At 44.2% G+C, this 21492-nt stretch overlaps 1 protein-coding gene across 1 annotated transcript in view; it reads left to right on the top strand.

Moving 5' to 3' along the window:
* PRTFDC1 (phosphoribosyl transferase domain containing 1) overlaps nucleotides 1–12873 on the top strand; it is a gene marked incomplete at its 5' end in the record, with an annotated part of 43079 nt that extends 30206 nt beyond the window's left edge. Inside the window, 5 exons of the mRNA XM_084280502.1 lie at nucleotides 6706–6723; nucleotides 8055–8137; nucleotides 8554–8600; nucleotides 11858–11934; nucleotides 12522–12873. Of these exons, the coding sequence (XP_084136628.1) occupies nucleotides 6706–6723; nucleotides 8055–8137; nucleotides 8554–8600; nucleotides 11858–11934; nucleotides 12522–12569 (273 nt within the window). The 3' untranslated portion in view covers nucleotides 12570–12873. The remainder of the gene's footprint in view (nucleotides 1–6705; nucleotides 6724–8054; nucleotides 8138–8553; nucleotides 8601–11857; nucleotides 11935–12521) is intronic.
* Between the last annotated feature and the right edge of the window lie 8619 nt (nucleotides 12874–21492).

Raw genomic sequence — 21492 nt, 5'->3', positions numbered from 1 at the left:
AATAGAGTTTCTGCTTTCCAGAAAATTGTCCCCTTTTCTAAATTTGCAAATTAGCATTTTACCATGTTAAAATTATACATGTGATGTGAATTCAAAGACAGCCTTTTCCTCAAATTCAGTGCTAATTTCAAAGCACTGCTATTTTGTAGTAATTTTTTCTTTGAAATCAGTCTTCTGAATGGAACACAAAATCAGAATCTAGAAAAAGTTGTTATTCTTTTCCAGGAAGGTGAAAAATAGTTTCCATAGCATTTACTACTGTCAGGCAGGAGGCGTACATGATCTCATTACTCTGCTTGGTCTTGTTAGCTGACATTGTTCCATTTATTAGTGACCTGTGGAAAGTAAACAATAGAAGTGTATTGACTCAGTGCCAGTCTTTTTCAGCTTATTACACGTTTGGGTGTTTTTCACATGTATTATAACAACAGCCTACTTTGTTGCCATGTATAAGCTCACGTGACTTTGAAAAGCAGCAAACTAAAGATTTTCAATTTTTGCAGGTTTCCAGGCCATTATTAAAATTTGTAAATTCACAGATATGTTGGAATTTATTATGTAAGTGAAAATGTGCCTCTTTAACATGAGAGACAGAGCCACGTGGAATGCAGGGATTAGAAAGCTTTTCTTCGTTTTACATAGTACTAATGTTGTCAAAAACCTCTTGCTTTTTCCAGATGTCCCAAACCCATTTCTACCACTGTCTAAAAAAGGATATCAGAGCACAAACTTTATTTTTGTGTAGATCCAGTTCACTCCATGAATGTTATTTCTGCTCAGTGCAAATGTCCCTGTGCAGAGTCACAAGTTGTGTGCACCCTGATCACTCAAAATCGGACAATTTTAAACTTCACAGTGCCCCTTTTCATTTAAAAACAGAGTACAATTTTAGGGCCAGTGCTCCTTAATGTTTTTATAAATGACCTGGACACAGGAATCAAATGTTCATTAAGTTTGCCAAGTATGTAAACCATGAGGAGCTATGGACTCCCTTGAGGGCAGAGAGGCCTTACAGGGGGATCTGGATGCACTGGGAGAGTTGGGCGATCGCCAACAGTATGAAATTTAAGAAGAGCAAGTGTTGGATTCTCCACCTAGGATGGGGTGGTCCTGGTTGTATGTGCAAATTGGGAGATGAGAGGCTGAAGAGCAGCACAGAAAGAGATCTGGGAGTTTGAATTGATGGCAAGTTGAATGCGTCAACAGTGTGCCCTGGCAGCCAAAAGGGCCAACCATGTCCCAGGGTGCATCAAGTACAGCATTACCTGCTGGCCGAGGGAGGTGACTGTACCACTCGACATTGTGCTGGTGTGTACTGTGTGTGGTTTTGGGTACCTCAAAATAAGGACATCAAACTATTAGGTTGTGTCCCAAGGAAGGCAGCACAGATGGTGAAAGGTCTCAAGGGCAAGACTTAGAAGGAGTGGCGGAAATCACTTGGTTTGTTCACGTTGGAGAAGACTGAGGGGTGACTTCATCATACTGATCTATCGCTGATGACCAGCAGGACGACATGAGGAAATGGAATGAAGCTCAGGTTGGACATTATGAAAAGGTTCTTCACCGAGAAGGTAGTCAGTCACTGGAAAAGGGTTTCCAGAGAAGTGATCAGGGCCCCAAGCCTGTCAGAGTTCATGGAGTGTCTGCACAACATGCTTAGTCATATGGTTTAGTGGTAGATATTCCTGCAAGAAGCGGGGAGTTGGACTCAATGATCCTTACGGGTCCCTTCGGACTTGAGATCTGTGATTCTGTATTGCACCAGCTTACTTCCTTACTTCCTGACAGCCAGCTGGTGTACACACAGGATGAATCACAGTCATCCTTATCTGTGAGCTCCCAACCATCCCTCTGATCCATCAGCAACAAAAGCTGCCGATGCTCTTGCAAGGGCTCAGTAGAAAGGTGTTTCAGTCTCTTAGAGTCAAGCCACCGCCCTTTCTTTGTTTGGACTCTATAAGAAATCTTTCCAGGTCATATTTTAAAAAACCTGACTGTTCTCTGTGTCTCAGCATAAGATATATTAGCACCATTATTAGCCTTCTGGATGTACTTCACAGATTCTATTAGTGAAGATGGCTCTACTCAGAAATTAAGCCATCTTTAGTCTAGTCAACATGTCAGTGAATATTCATATTTCCTGCTCTCCAAGTTCCAAAAATACACAGGAAATATCCAATGCATGCCAGAAGGCCAAATTGCTTTTCATGTGGTTTTTCTCCTCTGCAATTGCCTCAGATATATCTGAAAAGACAAACCAGTCTTGATCTATGAGGTACAGAACTTCAAACACATATTCTTGAAAATAAGATCTTTTTCTTCAGTGTCCTTTAGCTGATGAGTTTCACCAGTCTGCTGCTTACTAGCTCACAGATGAATTTCATGGTGAAGTTGGACTCAGGTCTTTCACATAACTGTGACCTGTTGCAAGATATGCTGGTTGCAGCCAGCTGTGTGTTTGGGATGTTGGTGACATGACTGATAATGTACCGATCTGCTGTACACATTGAACTTTTCATCTTCTATCCATCTGCTCAAGGGTAAGCCAGTCTATTTCAACCTGTTTTAGTTACAGGTCACCACTACCTTGTGTTGGATGCTGTGTGTCAAAATATTTCTTGGCAGTTGTGTCTCTGGCACCCTGCAACGCCATCCGTTTTCCAGAACCCTTCCACCACAAGCCCACTTGGACAGGAGAAAGGTGGGACAGCATTACAGTCCCTTTCTCAGCATGTCAGGTAGTTTTGCAGGAGGTGGTTCCTGGTATCAGAGAATGGCAAGCTGTTGGGAATGCCTTCAGTCAAAGCAAAAGTTAAGTGTGTCGACTTTAGTCACAGTAACCCTGCCTAACCAAAACAGCCATTAATGTATCACTCCAAATGATCAGGATGCCTGCTTATTTATTTATACAAAATATTTTCATAGTTAAATATTTTATGGTGGCTTTTCTACTACAAAGTCCTTACATACAAGATTTGTCTGTAGCACAGAAGATCCTCATCAATGTTTTGGAAATAATGAGAATGTGCATAATACAAACCAGAGTCTGTGTTTCCTGACCTAGACAACTGCCTGCAAAGGGCTTGCAAAGGACCAAAGCTCCCAGTGTGTATCATTTGCAGCTGGGACTTCTTGACTCTGAGGAGAAGAGGCACAAATAACAGAATGCTGGTCAGACAATTTGAGGGTCCATTAATATCCTTCCTTCTCAAGTTAGTCAAATATGAGATCTTACGCTTCAGTTGGTCATGTGCAGGTGACTATCATTCTTGTGGCCAGACAAGCCCTTCAGGCATGTCTGGATCTGTGTTAATCTTCTTTCCTTCGTATGAATCATTTCTGATAAGGAAATGTAGACAAGATTAAATTTCTATTAGACAGACGTGTAACTGGTTGGAAAGCTGTTCTCAAGGAACAGTTAATTATGTTTCACTGTCAGACTGGATGCATTTCAGCATGTTCTCCAAGTACTATAAAAGATTTCATTCATCATTTAAAAGATGTAATTAGCATTTAATACTAGTGATACTACCTGGAAAAATACTACAAGATAGTATTATGATCTTAAGAAATTAAGAATTTGGTTCAAAGAAAGACATGTAATGACAACACAGAAGTAATCTTTTGCATAAATGTAAGTGGGGAAGGACTGATTAAGCAACAGTTCTGAAATGGAGATGATAGGTGGATGGCAAGTTGCACGTAAGACAACAGCATATCTTTATAAAAGATGTAACTCTGGTACTGTTTTCTAATAATGTCTATGATTTTTTTCACTCAAGTTAATTAATAAGGTCTGCTGCTCCCTATTGGTTTAGTCCCAGTTCCATAGCCAGGGAGGCTTCTGTATGACTTTATGATTTCCAGTCATGAGTAAGCAAGAGAACTGTTCATGACAGGGTAACTGAAGTGACCTGTGGGCACAGGAGCCCCAGTTCAGCTCAACCCTGGGTGCTTAGTCTGTGCCTTTGCTACACTGTATGGGTACTGATCTCAGCTACAGCCATGCCTGACATTGATCCAGACTCTAACTCGCAGACTGGCTTTCCAGTTTAACCTGGGACCTGTCTCAATCACTATAGACCTACCTGGAGATCAGTGAACTGTGTTGCATCATGGTTATTCTCACTGAACCTGATCCCAACCTGTGGATTGACATCCCAGCTTGACCTTGAATCTGCCTTGTCGCCATGACCTCACCTGATGATCTGTACTCTCAGTTGAACAAGTCTCAGGTCTGCCTGCTCCCCTCGCTGGGACACTGTGGGGTTGGACCCTGGCCAAGGAGGCTCCTGCACAGACAGCCATGTTACTGCACTGGGCAAAACCCTTCTGTGCAGGGTTTGCTGCAGCCTGACACAGTCTGCAATGCAGGACTTTGCAGCCACATTGGTATTGGCATGTCCCACCTCATGTCACAGCTGCTGGATGGGTCTTGTCATTAGAAGAACTGTGCTTTTGCTTTGGGAAGAGAGTTCTTGGCAACAGTTTGAAGAGCAGTGAGAGATGCATGGAAGGGGCAGCATGGCTCGGGCTGCGAGGCTGATGTCAGGTCACCCTTTCCTACCAGGTGCCACTCGCAGTCATCCTGGACTGTTTGCTGGTGCTAAAGGAGTTAATTTCCATCTTTAGTTCTGGTGAGGTTCTTTCCTTGTCGACTCTTTTGCTTTCTATCATATATATATATGTGTGTGTGTGTGTGTGTTTGTATATATATACACATAAATATTGACATATAACACCAGCTGTGCAAGTTCCCATGGTTAAACTATTACTCCTGCATGTAATCTTCAGGTCTGCACTGACTGAATCAAGTGATTTGCTTATGCCTCAGACCCAGGTGTCCTCAGCTAGTCTTTGGAAGTGTTTTGCTAGTTGCCACTTCATCCTGGAAGCCAGATGACAGACAAAACCTTTATGGATCCAAATGGCCTCCTTCAAGAACATTTGTCCCTGCACACCTGTTGTAAGCTTCCTCTGAATGTGGTTTTGGTCCCTTCATCTCATCTAGGGGACTGACATACTTTCATTCTTTCTTGAAGGAAGAAGTTTCCAGAGGCAGGGAGTCTTTAGACTTTTGTTGTTAAGAGGCCTTTGACTTTTTACCTCCACAGGACTAGGTGTTTCAGCTCCAGAGTTGTTTGTGTCAGCATCTGAGAGGTTGAAAGTCAGGAGTGCCAAGCAGGATAACCACCAGTGAAACCTGTTATGAAAACACCAAAAAGGAGCCACCCTCTAAGATTAATACACATTCCATTGGAGCTCGGTCTAAATTAGTGGCTTTCTGAGTGATACCTCCATTGCTGACATCTGCTGAACTACTACCAGGAGTTCCCTCCACACCTTTACAAAGTGTTTTGCCATTTCAGAAGCGTCCAGGTATAATACAGTGTGTGGTAGCATGTTTCTGCAGTGGTTGATGCATGAAGCATGCTATGGCTCCCTACCAAGCACTGTGATTGTTAGGAGGGACTGCAGTATGGATATAAATATGGATAATCTAGATTACGAACTTCTGTTTTGAAAATTAAAAGATTTATGTACCAGTTAATGAAACTGGTCCAAGGTGTGCTGTTTATGAGCACACTCCCTCCACACAGTCCTTCTCCATGGTGTTTCAGTCTTCCTCAGAACTCTCAACTTTGGGATTCTGTGGTGGAAAAGGAAATTAGACAGTCTCCACATGATGTATGTAGCAAAACCAACAAGCCTGATAGAAAGGAAGTGGAATGTAAGCTAGTGTGCATGGATATGAAACTGTCTGTCTCAAGGTTTTGCAAGACACAGAATGTGCAGAGATGGATGGATGGATGGATGGATGGATGGATGGATGGATGGATGGATGGATGGATGATAGAGGTATTCATGAAATAACTTTCTTCTTACTATTGCAGGTTTCACCTCAGAAAGTAATCTTAATGTAAGATTGTAAGAGTACATCCTTTTGAATATGCATCTGAAAATGTCTACTAATAAATAGACATATTTCTTCTGATAAGGACATTACTTCTTGTTACTGCTTTTAATAGAAGAGCAGAAGTCACCTTAGATACTGTGATTCCTGGAACAGTGGCAAACCATTTCAGCAAAAAGATAAGCCTGTGTGATCATGCTGTCATGTGGCTTGACATCACTGTTTTTGACTGGACCACTCCCCTTCTCTTCCAAATAACACTACTGATTTCAGCAGCAGTATTTGAAGAGAAAAATGGTGCTTCACAGTACAAGAATGGGTGGTACAACTTGGCCTGTAATCCTTTACTGCAGGCTTCTGGGGCCGAGGGACAGGAGGAAGAACATTTATTTCAGAGAAAGAGTATTATTGCTGTAGTCTCATATTTACATTGGAAGTAGTATTTCAGTGAACTATAGGGTATGCTGTAGTATGTGGCTAGACACACTGGAATGAAGGGAAGCTCATCCCATTTGGATTTCTGCCATCTGATTTTGTTTTCTGAAGCTACACCCGTTCTTGCACAAACGGGATAATCTAGCCAGAGCTGGATAGAGCCACAGTCCCTGACTGCAGGGCGTGCAATTATGGCTCACTCTTCTTCAGGGCACAGAAACAAGCCAGGAAACTCCTTTTGTCTCACCGTGGTGTATGTATGCACACGGACCAATCTCCTTTCACATTTTCAAATGTTTGTTCCCTTTAGTTTGTGGATATTGTCTAATTGGATTCCTTTTGTTTGTTTCTTCCAGAATGTCCTCATTGTGGAGGTAAGTTGAGTGCTTGTGTCGTATTGGACTTAGATAAAGTCAAGGCGTGATTGTTTGTTCAGCTTTTATAAAAAAGTGTGTGTTTACAGTTCTTTAGCAGGGAGGTGGTGAAGAGGGAGAGGGCCTGATTTGCTTAAGGACCTCTCAGCCTTTTTGCAGTGGCATGATGGATCAAACTACATTGCTGCTGCTCTGCCTGGTGACACCCAGGACTCTTTTGTCTGTGCATCATCATTTGATTTGTTCTTTCTGTGGTTTCATCAACTCCAGTTCTGCACATTATTCTGTTCCTGAGCAGATAATCAATTGACTGCAGTGATGCTCTACACTTCTCAGTTACATGAATTTATACTCTGTGGAGACAGGACAAGGGGCAATGGCTGCAAGTTGGAGCACAGGAAGTTCCGCACCAACATGCGGAAGAACTTTTTCACAGTGAGGGTGACAGAGCCCTGGGAGATGGAGTCTCCATCTCTGGAGATATTCAAGACTCGTCTGGACGCCTATCTGAGTGATATGAGCTAGGAAGCTGCTCTGGCAGGGGGGTTGGACCTGATGATCTCTCAAGGTCCCTTCCAACCCCTATGTTTCTGTGATTCTATGAATTTGAAGCAGTAGCACAGCCCTGCACATGGTTTACAACTTCAGGGTTGTTGATATGCTGGTTGAGAATGCCAGTCATTCTCTCAAGTCCCCACGACTCCTGGTTGTTAGCACTGCACCCTGCAGTGTCCCCTGGGGGGGCCTGTCATGGATATGTTCCTGATGTAAAGCAACAGCATTCACTTGTAGATAGCTGGGGAGCAGAGACAAGGCATTGCTGGTGAAAAGTCCACACTCATGAGTTCAGGATCAACAGCTGCTCTCCATGGTGTGGTCAGTTCTGTAGCCAGGTATCTGCTGATCTCATTCAGACCACATTGAGCACAGCAGCTCTGGAGAAGACCCATTTGCACTGGACTAATAAAACAACAAATAGGGCAGATTTAGCATTGACATACTGTGATCTTGAGCATCCTATAAAAAATTCTGATCCCTGCATCCTTGCAGTGCCCAGTAAAGTCATCTCCCATCTCATGTTACATCCCAAGTAGACAGCTACTTTCAAGAGGAAGTAGACAGTCCTTTAACTGATTATTTTATGACTAGAAGGTGCTTGCATTGAAAAGTGTGAGCTCAGTTATAACCTTTTTTGGATATGTCTCACAACACACTGGGAAAAATACATCATTTCCACCAAACAAGAAGGGGAACTCCTCAGTCATTGTCCAGATTTCCTCTTTTCAGCTTTCCTTTGTGTTTTACTACTTCTATTTTTCATGTTTTCTAAGGATATTGTTGGAACGGGAAGGACTATGAAGGTTCTGCTTCATAATATAGGAAAATACAAGCCAAAAATGATTAAAGTGGCAAGGTGAGTAAAATGGTCACAAAACTTGTCAATTAAGAGTCTAGCCCAGCATCTTTAACAGCAGAGGTTCCCATCCCGAGAACCTGACTTTATCTGATACTGCACTGTCTCAAGCAAGGGGCTTTGCAGAGGAGCTCCCTGAGTCACTAAGAGGAGGGAGGAGGAGAGGGGAGGAAGTGCTTTTGTATTGTTCTGCAGTGGCAGTAACCTTTCAGCCATTTCAAGACTGGCACAGATGGACTTTGAAGGGGAACACACCCATCTCTTCCCTGCCATCAGGACGTGGTCAGGAGGAGAAGCAGAACGAGAACAATGATTCACATAGCTCAGCAGTTTTTTGATAAAAGGGAATGGGTTTTATGCATGTATTCAGGCAAATATCTGGATTTACATGGGGTTTATTTTGGTTTTAATTACAGTTTGTTGGTGAAAAGAACATCTCGGCCTGATGGCTACAGACCAGATTGTAAGTGTTATCAAAATCTGTGCTTGCCAGTACAAGAAATGACCTGCATTCAGCCCCTTGTCTTCCATGTTATCCTGTGGGTTGCCAGAGACTTTGGAAAGCATCAGTTGTCAGTGGGACTATGGGATGCAAACGAAGAAGGTGTAGAATTGTGGTTTGGAAAGCCTAACCTCCTTATAGTCAGATGTTTTCTGCAGAGTACTAACTTTATCAGGGAGTTAGGAGAGGTTTCATTTTATCCATGAAAGGTGCTTTATCTTCTGTCTCAGACAGTCTATAAACTATATGGAAGAGAAAGTCCATTCTTAAATTTCCTTCCTCATTGCTCCTCTCTGGAGGAGCTGTAGGATTCCATCTGAACAGGGAAGGTGTTCAGTCATGACCTAGTTATTCACAGGTTTTACATTTTTATAACAGAGTAATGTTTTTATTATTTTTTGAAAAGTTATTACCTTTTGAAGAGCAAAACCTATTCTAATTAAATTCAACCCCCAAAAAAAGCAAAAGATTGAGCAAAAGAAGGCGAGTAGGCAGGTGAGTACCAGAGGGCAGCATAAAGGGACTTGATTTGGGATGTGGGAGGGAGGGAAACTTTATGAGGCAGAAGTTAGTGCAGAGCATGACACTGTGTTTTTAGCCCAGCAATCTGAACTGTGACCCAGACATCTTGTTGTTGTACAATGCTTTACACAGTGGTTATTTTTAATATTTAGAATTTAAACCAGTAAATGAAAATACATGTTCAACCGGATTCACTGATGTTAAGCATGTGACACATAGAAGATTACAGGGAAGTACAGGGATGTTGTGTAGGGATGAGGTCAGGAAGGCCAAGGCACGCTTGGAGCTAAACTTGTCAAGGGATGCCAAGAAAAACAAGAAGGGTTTCTACAGGTACATGAACCAGAAAAGGAAGGTTAAAGAAAGTGTACCCCCCACCCTCCGATGAGTGACAGTGGAGAACTGGTGACAAAAGATGAGGAAAAGCCTGAGGTTCTCAATAGAATTTTTGCCTCAGTCTTTACTGGGGACCTCTCTCCTCACTGCTCTCCAGTTGAGGGCCCACAAGATGGGGACCAGGCAGACAGAGTCCCTCCCACTGTGAGTGAAGATAAGTGGGACCCTCTGAGGAACCTGAACAGACACGAGTCCATGGGACCTGCTGAGATGCATCCCACAGTCCTGAAGGAATTGGTTGATGCAGTTGCCAAGCCACTGTCCATGATACTTGAAGTCATGGTGGGCAGGTGTAGTTCCTGGTGACTCGAAGAGAGGAAACATCATGGCCATTTTTTAAAAGGTTAGGAAGGAGAACCCTGGGAACTTCCAACCTGTCAGCCTCACCTCTGTGCCTGGCAAGATCATGGATCCTTAAGGGTCTGTGCTGGGTCCAGTGCTGTGAATGATATTGACAGTGGAACTGAGTGCACCCTCAGCAAATTTGCTGAAGACATTGAGCTGAGTGGTGAAGTTAATGTGCTGGAGGGACCAGATGTCATCTAGAAGGACCTGGACAAGCTGGAGAAGTGGGCCCAGGTGAACCTCATGAGGTTCAAAAAAACCAAGTGCAGGGTCCTGCACCTGGGTCAGGACAATCCCTGTTATCCATACAGGTTAGGATATGATGTGCTTGAAAGCAGCCCTGAGGAAAAGGACTTGGCAGTACTTGGGGATGAGGAGCTTAGACATGAGCCACCCATGTGCATCTGCAGCCCAGAAGGCCAACCACATCCTGGAATGCAGCAAAATAAGTGTGGCCAGCAGATCCAGACAGGTGATTCTGCCCCTCTACTCTGTTCTGGTGAGACCTCACCTTGAATACTGTGTCCAGCTTTGGAGCCCTCAACACAAGAAGGACATGGACCCGTTGGAGTGTGTCCAGAGGAGGGCCACAAACATGATCAAAGGGCTGGAGCACCTCTCCCATGAAGACAGGCTGAGAGAGTTGGGCTTGTGCAGCCTGGAGAAGAGAAGGCTCCGGGGAAAATTTATAGCAGCCTTCCAGTACCTGAAAGGTGCCTGTAGGAAAGCGTGGGGAAGAACTGTTCACGAGGGCATGTAGCAATAGGACAAGGGATAATGGTTTTAAACCCCATCATAAGGGGAGATCTAGGTTGGATAATAGGAAAAAGTTCTTCAGTATGAGTGTGGTGGGTCACTGGAACAGGTTTCCCAGAGAAGTAGTGGAGGCCTCATCCCTGGAGATATTCAAGGTCAGACTTGATGGGACTCTGAGTGACCTGATCTAGTGAAGATGTCTGTGCTTACTGCAGGGGGTTGGACTATGTCTAAAGGTCACCATTCTGTGATTCTGTGATTACTTTATGAAGGGTGGCTTAGTATTTTTATGTAACAACTTGTAAAATGAAATGGGTTTTATCCTTGTCTATTCATACTGTGATGAATTTTATAAAGCATTAGAGGTGACTCCTGTGAATCACTGGCAGGGCTGTGGCATTCCCTCCCACAAATATTTTATTCCAAAAGGTTGATTACCCACAAGTTTTACCAAGTGAACAAATTCCTTACTTAAATACCCATAACATTTTTTACACTGACCTATTTTTATGTCCATGAGGTTGTGGTTTTCTCTTGTTACTTACTGAGTGATTTGGAAAGAGTCTTAACTTGTTCTGCATAGAGCTGCCAGTGCAGAGACCTTCAGGCTCCGAGAGATGCGTGCCCGTGCTGTGTGTGAGCCGCGTGGCGCGGCCGCACTGCCTGCGTTTCCCTTGTGAAGCACGGTCATGAGTCTGCGTAAGGTTGGGGCTTTAACTTAAGGAGCATTTGACACGTTTGGGTGGCATAATATGCAAAATAGCTTTTGCTGCTCTCAGCAGAACACGTATAAACCTCCAAAAGTTACTTCTGGATTGAAATGGCAGTTTTTCATCATTAGCACGATGCTGGTCATCTGTCATCACACACACATACCAATGGAGCTGCCAAACAGAGGCAGAGTTTTTTAGCTCTGATTTTGGCTTCCTCCTGCAGCGTGTCTGTTGTGCCAGTGATAACTGTGCACACCTCTCCTTCTTTCCACTGACTTCACATGCCTGCCACCACAGCCCATGAGCAGGAGCTGTCTCTAGAGCTACAGCTGATCTGTGTGTGTCGGAGCCAAAAGTAACACCGCCCAAGCTCACTACATAGATCTATAGCTTGCTTCTCAGGGAACCAACACACAAATTTAGGGGCTTTACATTTAACAACCACCTCTCCTGTACTGATGGTGGGTTTTACTTGTCTCAATACAGATTATGGATTTGAAATACCAGATTTATTTGTGGTCGGTTATGCCTTAGACTACAACGAGCACTTCAGAGATCTAAATGTAAGTTTCTTTTAAAAAACATTTTTAAAATGCCTGGTTTGATTTTCCTGAGGCCTCAATGTCATGGGTGGGATCCTTTCAGTGAGTGTAGACCTCCCTGAAAAACCTCAAGCAATCCAAAGGTGTAACTGCTCAGCACTGTGAACAGTTCCTTCCCATCCCTTCCCCGCAAGCAGAAGTCGCAACCTCTGCTGCATTTCATCTTCTCTGGGCCTGGGACTTCACAGGTCCATCATTCCCAGTTCCTGCAGGAACAGCAGTAAAAAGTGAATCACAGCTACAGCTCAGACAGCTTTGGACTTCCACTGCTGTGCTGCCTGCCTCTGTTCTGAGTGAGATGATGGAAAAAAGGTGCAAGCCTCGCCTTTGCTTCCTGTGGCACTCCCAGGGGCGGACCTCAAAGCTGGGAATTCCAAGTGGAAAAACTTACTGTAACTAGAAAGCAAAATCAGAATTCAGTTCCAGGTCTCTGGAATGGAAAGGGTAATTACAAGATTGGTCAAATGAAAATAGTTCTGAATAGTTCACTAATAATTAATTACATAATCAACTATACCATTGCAACCAGTGTTCTGTTTTTTTTCCAGCACATATGTGTTATCAATGATCATGGCAAAGCAAAATACAGAGTCTGAAGCAGTGACATCTGCACCTGAAGAGTCGTAAGCTCATTGAAGCAGAAACCTGGCAACACTCCCTCAAGCATCTCCCGGAAGAGCTGTTCGACTGACTTGTGTTTCTTGCAGCTCACTGCAATAAGGGGTTTACTCTTAGAGGTACTGATTAATATTTAGAGAGGTGAGAGCTCTTTTCTAAAATGTGAAGTAGAATACTTTCAAGGTTATTACCTTTTTTAAGTATTAAAATTACCACCTAAGATGCCTTTTGACTAACCCAGGTCTCGTTGTGAATGCGTCTTTTCATGGCTCAGTTCGTCCTCCTCCCCATTGCAATTCATCTCCGTCACTGTTGCATGAGATCACTCACAAGTGCCACTCTGCACGTGAAGATCATTTTACAGAGCTGTACTGACTGCAGCATCCTGGCCAGATACACCCCTGCCAAACCAAAAGCGTTATTCTGATTTAATTCCACAATGCAGGAGTTTCAGCTGAAGCTGTATGTGACTTAGCACTCCATCACTGCCTCTTCCCAGCTCTCAGTATGTGCTGAACTAGGGTTCAGCTGCTGCAAAATGAACCTTTGCTGATGATGTAAAATTGGAAGATGTCATGTAGCCATAGATCTAACCCATGTAACCTGCTGAACTTCAATCAGTGCCAGGCAAGTCTGGGTTTATGGTATCCTTTTACTTCTGTAGGACACAAACAATTAAAAAAACCCCAGTGTTCTCCTGTGCATATATTCCTAATTAAACCTCGTTAAGGACAAATGTTTAATGCTAGTCACACAGTTATTCAGTTGGGATTTGAGTTTTGTAGCACATCTCAGTCGAGACTTTTTGTAGCCATTTGTCCTATTTAAGAATACAGAACTGGCAATGGTGGAGGAGACTTGTGTAAGAAAAGAAATAACTATAGAGGAAAACATGGAAAACAAGTTAACCCATGAACACTGGTAACCCTAGAGATCCCATCCTTCCCTTACACATTGTGTTTGAAGAAGTTTGCTAATTTAAATGCTGCACTAAGTGTGAAAAAATCCTTTCTGGACTGTATGTAACTGTTTACATCAACTTCCTGAGGGAAACTAACACTACGTAAGTAGCTGTGTAGCAATAGCTTTGCTCTGAGCTGGGAGAGGCAGATTGTTATTAGCTTCAGGTTCCTTTAAACTAATAAAGAAACAGTCAGAACACTTGTTCCATTGCTCCGTTTATTTTCCTGCTTCAGCCTATTTTGCACATCCCACAGAAGCTCTCCAAAAATACCCATTTCCCTGGTAATCTCAACATCCCTTACGTATGGATCCCATGGCTCGTAAGCTCTTCTGGTTTGAATAACAGCCACGATGGTAATGGCATGAAGAAGATCGAAGAATTATTGTGGTTGCTGGACAAATGCTTGCACCCCTCTACTTCACTCATTTCACCTGTGTTTTTAAAGAGTTCTGCTGGAAAGCTTCTCCTCACAGAACACCTTTCTCCTGCTACAGAGAAAAGGGTGTACCTGGACAACCCCTGAAAGAAGCAGTTGGTGAAAAGAGTTTCATCTCTTTTTCTCCTCTGCACATGTTATATATTTTCTTAACGCTTCTGATCACTGTGGTTTAGCAGTATTGGCACATTGTGTGGCAGACATGCTCAGGCTTAGCCTTAGTCCAGGAGATTCATTAGATTATGTCCTTCTTTTCCCCCTTCTCCTAAAAAGGCACAACCCAATCTGCCTTGCCACTATCAACCTTCAGCAACAAGTAGTGAATTAGTGCGAAATTAGTGTGAGAATACGAAGTCCTGCAGAAGCACACACACATCAGACTGCAATCATCGGAAGATTCGGGTTTAAAGAAGGACAGTAACAGAAAAGATAAGAAGAACAGGAATGTTTCTTTACATTATTTCCTCCTGCCATCCTATTTTGAACACTGAGAAAGCCCCCCACAGATTTCACTAGTGAATTCGCACATGTGATTATTCTGTGAATAGGAGGCAGTTTTCTCATCTAATGTCATACCTGAAGTTTGTACTTTTATATCACTGAACAGGTCCAGATATCTCAGTTGCTGTTCCACATTACAGTTTTCAGTTATTTGAATGATCTGATTCCAAAATATCATTATTCTAATTATGCATATATGCCTGATTAGTATTGGCTCCAGTTTCTTCAGTGTGTTCAGACAGGTTTTAAAAAACTTGTACATTTTATCTGCAGCTGTGTGCTGGTTCGGGAGCCGTGCTGATTCCCAGTGCCACAAAGCACTTTAACCATGGGACAGTTTTTCAGTTGCACCCTGTGATCCTCAAAGCAATGCTTTTGTTTCTGGGTTGGTTTGGGGTTATTTTAATTCAGTTCAGCAACACCCGTTGCTGAAGAAGAGAGGATGTTCTTTACAATCAGTTGTTTTTCTGGACATTGTTGTGTTTATGTGTTTGGTGGGCATCCATTTTTATCTCACTTCATCTTCTCCAGCACTCTGACACCCGCATCCTTTCCCTGCCTGACATGGGCAGTACTTTGTTGCAGAGTCACAGAAGTGTTCAGCAGCAGCTGGCAGGTTTTAGACTTTATTCGGGTCCTTCGTGCTTTACATCTGGTTCAGTTCCAAAATCCTTTCAGGAGGGACAAAGGTGACATGAGCTCTGGGCGAGGCTCTGTGAGCCCCTTGAAGGCTGTCAGCTGTCATTCAGACACCGATGTGCTGTCACAAAGGACTGGCTGACACCACCTTCCCTTCTGTCCATAACCAGGGCTCGGTTTCTTTGCAGCTTCGCAGGAACATACGTGCATCCGCAGCTGAACCTTTCACCGCTGCCACTGGTTTTGGAACACAAAGGGGGTAACAGATCTGCAGCAACCTGCTCTCAGTTAGATAAATGCTGTGCTGGTGAGCCTTGTTCCCCCTGCTGCTGCGTGGAGCCATGAACTACTGACAAACTACTGGAGTTTGCAGTGCAGCAGCTTATTTGTAATACTAAGAGGGAAGAAGGTTTGGATACCATTCAAAGGCTGACCTGTTGTTTGTTTCAGGAGTGATGTGAAAGATTTCTCCTTTTCTTCCACCGCAGAAAGAGACAAAAATGACTGTAGTGTTGTGATATAGCAATCTTAGACCTGTGTGACTGGGCTTCTGATACTGGTAAGAAAAATCTCATTTCTAATTGTGATGCAAGATTTCATTACATTAAATCATTACTACATGTCCCAAACCCATTGGTCCTACTGGTAGTAAAGCTTTGTCCATTTGTCAGCACCATTAAGCCATAGCTTCACAGCTATGGAAATGGCATCACAAGCACTGGGATTTCGCCGCTTCTGAACCAATACCAGAAAACAGAGTTCTCTTGCAGCATCTTTTCTGAGTGATTTTCCATTCTCCTATACTATTAGAAATTAATATCTTATTAATCTCTTTCCTTCAGATTGCTTTTCTCCAGCTACCTCCTATATATTGTGTTCTATCCTAGTGTCTTTTAACCAAATTCTTGCCATTCCCGTAGTTTTTAATGACACTCACAAAGGTTTGTTGTTTTCCAGGAAAGATAATCCCTCGTTCTGAAACATTCAGGGACAGATTTACCAAGGTGCTTAAAGCATCTGAGAAAATTTTGTGGGATTTCACCTGCCTGGGTGGGTGCCCAGCTGCATCCTTCTGTGATTACCTACCTTTGAAAATACATTTCTTGCCTAATCTGGACAGACTGGAAAAACAGATGATAATATAACTTGGAATGAAAGCAGGAGGTACCAGAATATACAGGAGAGTGATGTACAATTGTGTCATTCTTTGATGTAGGCATGAACATCTTTTTGTCTTTCTGAATCATGCAAGTGGTGTTAAATTGATTTATTTGTTTGGGTTTTCACAAGAATTACTGTTGTGGCGTTTCTGCTTTTTCTTAGGAAATTTGGAAGGAGGTGAGAGCACTCAAAATCTAGCTTTTGGAAGCAGCAGCTCAGCATAAACAATAGCGCAGAGAGACAAAAAGCAGGCCAGATGCAAAGGAACAGTCAACAGTAGCAAGAGCAGCAGAAGAGTCAAGGAGGATAAGAAACAAAGTGTCATTAAAACTTCGACTGTGGAGTATTGAGTGGCATGGATCCAACCAGCAGGAAGGAGACCAAAATGGGCTAAATGACCTGCTGGATGAGCGCAGAGGTGGAGGCTTTCTGCTGAGAGCCAGCTTGGGCCCAGGCCCATTCGTGCCATATGGGAAACAAAACCACAATGCACTGAACTTGTTTTGCGAGACAACACGAGGCTGGTAACGGCATTCGGGCTTTTAACAAACACCCTGTGAAGCTTCCAGCTCGATTTTGCCTAAGCTACATGTGAGGAGGACTCAGCTCCACAAAGTCAGTCTGAATCCGTGTCTTGGATTTAATCAGCCACGAGACACCTATGTGACTCCGTCTGAGTTACATCTCAATGATGTCACTAATACTCTCCTATTAGGTCTCTGGCTTTACCCTACTCCTTCAAGTTTTATTTCCATTTCTCCCAATTCCTCTTAGTCCAAGTTGGGCAGAAACCAGTTTACAGACCTGTCAGGTCCTGGGCACAAGGTGAGGGGTAGGTGATCTGGAGACAACCATAGGGCCCAGTCCTTAGAGTAAAACCCCATGAACCACTAAGACACTCTGCTGGGTGGCAGTTCCTGGTCTCTTGTGAGAAGTTTTAAGAAAAGTGGCAAATACCTAATTTAAGGGGGAAAAAAATATCTCAGGTTTGTGTCCAAAGTATCAGCAGGAAGAAGCTAGCTGGCATGAGAGGCACAGAGAGAGGACTCCGTGTGCTACCACCACGGCCCAGTGTGGTTCATTTGCTCCTGGAGCTTCGGCAACAGCTGTGGCTGGAGGATGAATCTGGCCACTGAGACACAAATCAGCACAAAAAGCACCCCCTTTGCTGTGGTATTTCTGCCCCTAGTACCTGGAGGAGCACAGAAAAGGATTAATCCAGATGAAGTCTGGCACACAGTTGATTTATCAGGCCTCAGCCATGCCTTGCAGCAGCCTAGCCAAAACATGCCTCAAAATATTTTGATATTTTCCCCACGTGTGTCACAACCTGGAGTCCAAAGCTAGAGAGTGTTTTCCTGATTATGTTCCATTTATTTATAGAAAAAGAGTAAAATATAAGAACACATTTCCTGTGCAGAAGGGAAGAAGGAAGTCGAGGCACATCACAGCACTGCCCCAGGCTGATCTGAAGTCTTTGCTTGGGCGCAGACCAACCGGAGTTATTTTCCATCCCATTAAACTCTGTTCAGACTGCCTCAGCTTCAGCAGCCTCCAAGACTCACAGATTATTTTCTGCAGAAGGGCAACAGCATTTTGTGGAGTCAGAACGGGTTGTGAAAGCTCTGTATAGAGCTACTTGAGAAGGAAGGGTGCACGTTCTCTGTACTTGAGCAGCAAACCAACACCAGGGCCTGCGGGCCCCGCTCCTGCAGAGAAACACAGACCAACTGAGAGCAGCTGCTCCCACGCCCCGCGTTCGGCCCCTGCTAAGGTCACAGCCACAGTTTCTACTTAGTATAGGTGCATGCAGGAAAGCAGCATCACGTTTAATGGGGACGTTTTATTCCAAACAGCCCTTTAGCCTCCTAAAACCAGGAATACTTGTTGTATTTTTAACTTGGAGAATGTAAACTTTTGGCACAACATTTACGTCATTACTAGATAGCTCGGAAACAGGGTTTGTGGTAAGGCTCACAGACTGTTGATCCACCAGTGTGGAGTCATAGCTGCTGAGGTGAATCATTACCTGGGGAAGGATGGGCACGCCACAGCAGGTCTCAGCCATCACTTTCCAAAGTTCGGAACAGAAGCTTACAAGTCCCCTTTCTAGTAAGAAAAAACCCAGTAGAACATAAAAACCTGTTCATGAGTCACGGCAATCACCACAGAACACTTCTGCTTCTTTATGCTCATAAATATGAGAGGTACCTTTCTTGATACTCCTCACAGCCAAACCTGGCCTGCCAAAGCCATGGTTTCAACCATGTCACACCACAGCCACTACCCACACAGAGCCAGCAGAACCTCTGCATCTCCCACCTTAATTTGTGAAGAGAAACCCCAGCCAAAGCACTAAACCATGTGTAAAATTACTACATGTATTGCAGGAGTGGCCACAAAGTGCTGGATATTGGCTGAGCCTACCAGGTAACAGACTTGGGTTGAGGCTGGACAGGGATTGTGGCTGTTTTGGGAAAGGTTGGGAGGATGAGGAGGAACGGTCATAGACTCTGGTTTATGCAGCAGCCTGAGTGTCTCGCCAGGACAGTGCTCCCTCAGGACTGGGAGGCTCTCGTGGCAGAGAAGAGATGGCAACGCAGCTTCCAGCATCATCTCCACCATCCTGCTGGGGTCTCCCAGTATGCTCTCCATGTTAGAGCAGATGAGATCACAGTTCAAAGCTGTAAAGACGTAGGAGTTAGCTTTTCACCAAGAACAAGCTCTAAATAGAGAATGTCATCAAGTTGACTTCTTTAAACCCCCCTGCCCTTCTCCCAAGGGTCCGTGCTGCCCTCCTTCTCTGCCATCACTGCCTTTATTCAGCTTCTCTGCAGAACCAGTTTTTCTCATCCTCTCCTGCTCTTGTTCTTGCCCCCCAAGTGCTCTATAAAAGTGCATTTTACGGCCCAAAAAATACCATCCCTGACTTACCCTTCCACTGCCAGCCTGTGGCTCCGACTGAAATAATTGGGTGGGTGGGAAGTTTTATGAAAACCAAGGAAATGGGTGATTTCCATGTTTAGGCTGACTCAAAATTACAACACTGAGACCCCTGAAGCATTAAGGCAACAAGGCCTGGCTAATGTCCTCTGCTGCTGCTGAAAGGAGCGGCTGCTTTCGCTCCTTCAGATGGTTCCGATGTACAGGGACATGCCGGGTCCCGGTGTAGCCCTGTGTTCATCCATAACAACAGCTAACAGACACAGCTGCAAACTTAGACACAGTTATTGAAGAATGGAAGGTTTGGAGGGGTTTAGGCTTTTCTGAACTTTTCCTCTGTCCCGACTCACTTGCAAAAGCCCTTTGCCAGCACATTTTCAGGAGTTTTCTAATTAGTCATTCTAGGAAAACAAGTATTTATGATTTCATCTTTTGTCTATAGGTTCATCCAAGGTGAAAAACCCTGGGAAGTTGCCATCACTCTTCCAAGTTGATTCAACACAAAGTCATCGTACCAATATTGCTCTAAAAGTCAGTTTTAAAGCACACAGTCAGGCATTCGTGTGTCACTGTCTGCATTAATTGCTCTGTGAAAGACAGAAAGGAGTTCTTGTTTACGTATAATACTCCTGTAATAATGAGTGTTAAGAGAAACGTGGACATAGAAAACCAGCTCAAAACAAAAATCAGGTTTTTTATTCCTGTTTTTAATCAGGTCTCAGCTAAAAGGTAATTTGCTACTTCAATGTCCTCAGTTACTTTCCCGAGCCCCACAGGAACGTCTGTTCAGCATTTTCAGTCAGTCACGGGATTCCTGCCTGATTGCTTACTGAGCGTACATTGTTAGCTCCACCTTCACGACTTCAGAAACGATGGCTAAGGGGACCCTCACACTTTTCTTTCTACTAAAGATGCTCACTTTCCCTCCTTCCAACCAATCTGTTTCAAAGGCGGCATCCAGATTGCTCATCCACATTAGCTTCCTTCTTGCTCTTCCCCACGCTCCTGCAGCACGTCCACTCGCCTCGTTTCTTCCAGCACATCTCATGTGTGGGGGGTGCGGTGTTGTGCTCCTGTTTAAATGCTGGACTATTTCAGCAACCAGAAAATTGTTTTCTCTTGCTCCAGTGACATTTTATGGCACAACAAGGCAGCCTTGAAGTGAGAACAGCTGGCTGGAGAGGAAAACCTTTCATCATCTGAGCCCCCCTGGCCATGACAATAGCATAAAATACACGCTGGGACCCGTCTTCACCCCTATGGCAGTGCCAGAGCTCCCCAATCTGCCATTCCCAGCACGTGGTCAACTTTTTGAAAGGGTAGATAATGGCAGGACAAGAGGGAATGGATTAAAGCTAAAGGAGGGAAGGTTTAGGTTAGATATTAGGGGAAAGTTCTTTATAGAGTGGTAAGGTGCTGGAACAGGCTGCCCAGAGAAGTGGCGGATGCCCCATCCCTGGAGGTGTTCAAGGCCAGGTTGGATGGGACCCTGGGCAACCTTGTGTAGCTCCAGGCCTGGAGGTTGGTGGCCCTGCCTGTGGCAGGGGGGTTGGAACTCTATGATCCTTGGGATCCCTTCCAACCCATGGCATTCTATGATTCTATGACAGCTACCTCAGCACCCCCAGGTTTGCTTTTCCTGATGCAGAGCTGGGCAGGGTCCGGCACAAGCCTTGTGTGGTGCCAAGATGCTGTAATCCCCACCTCACTCCCACCCTCAGTGCTTGTTTGGCAGAGATGCAGGATTACAATCTGATGCCTCCTGCCTCTCCTAACTAGTTTTTGGTTATTTGCAGCACTGAGAGAAACTTCTCCAAGTCCTGCTTCTGGATTTAGGGTTCTTCGCCTGTGTGCCAGCTCGCTCCTCTTGCTCTCTAGAGATGTGTCAGTCTGTTAAAAAACAAGAACATTTTTCCCTGACAAAGCCGGTTTCTTGGCACATTCCTCCAGCATTCCTTTGAGCAGCCAGTCAGCAAACACCAGCACAAACACTCGCCTGCCCTCTCATTGTCTCCTGACCCTGATTTACAAGAGGTCAGCGTGATAGATGGCTGAACTAGCCACAGGCTCGGTTTATGCCAGGCCACTCCATCGGAGCTTTCATGTCATATTAATTACAATTCCTTTAAATTCCATCACAATCAAAATTGAAAGCAGCAGTTGTGTGTGCTTTCAGCACCTCTTACCCAAATATTGTGTATCGCTAGAGGCCAGGTTCTACCCTCTCCTTCTGGATATCAGCGTCCCTCCCATTATT

This window comes from Gallinula chloropus (genome assembly GCF_964237585.1).
Source record: "Gallinula chloropus genome assembly, chromosome: 2".
Classification (NCBI taxonomy): Eukaryota; Metazoa; Chordata; class Aves; order Gruiformes; family Rallidae; genus Gallinula; species Gallinula chloropus.
This window is presented reverse-complemented; position numbering and strand designations above follow the sequence as displayed.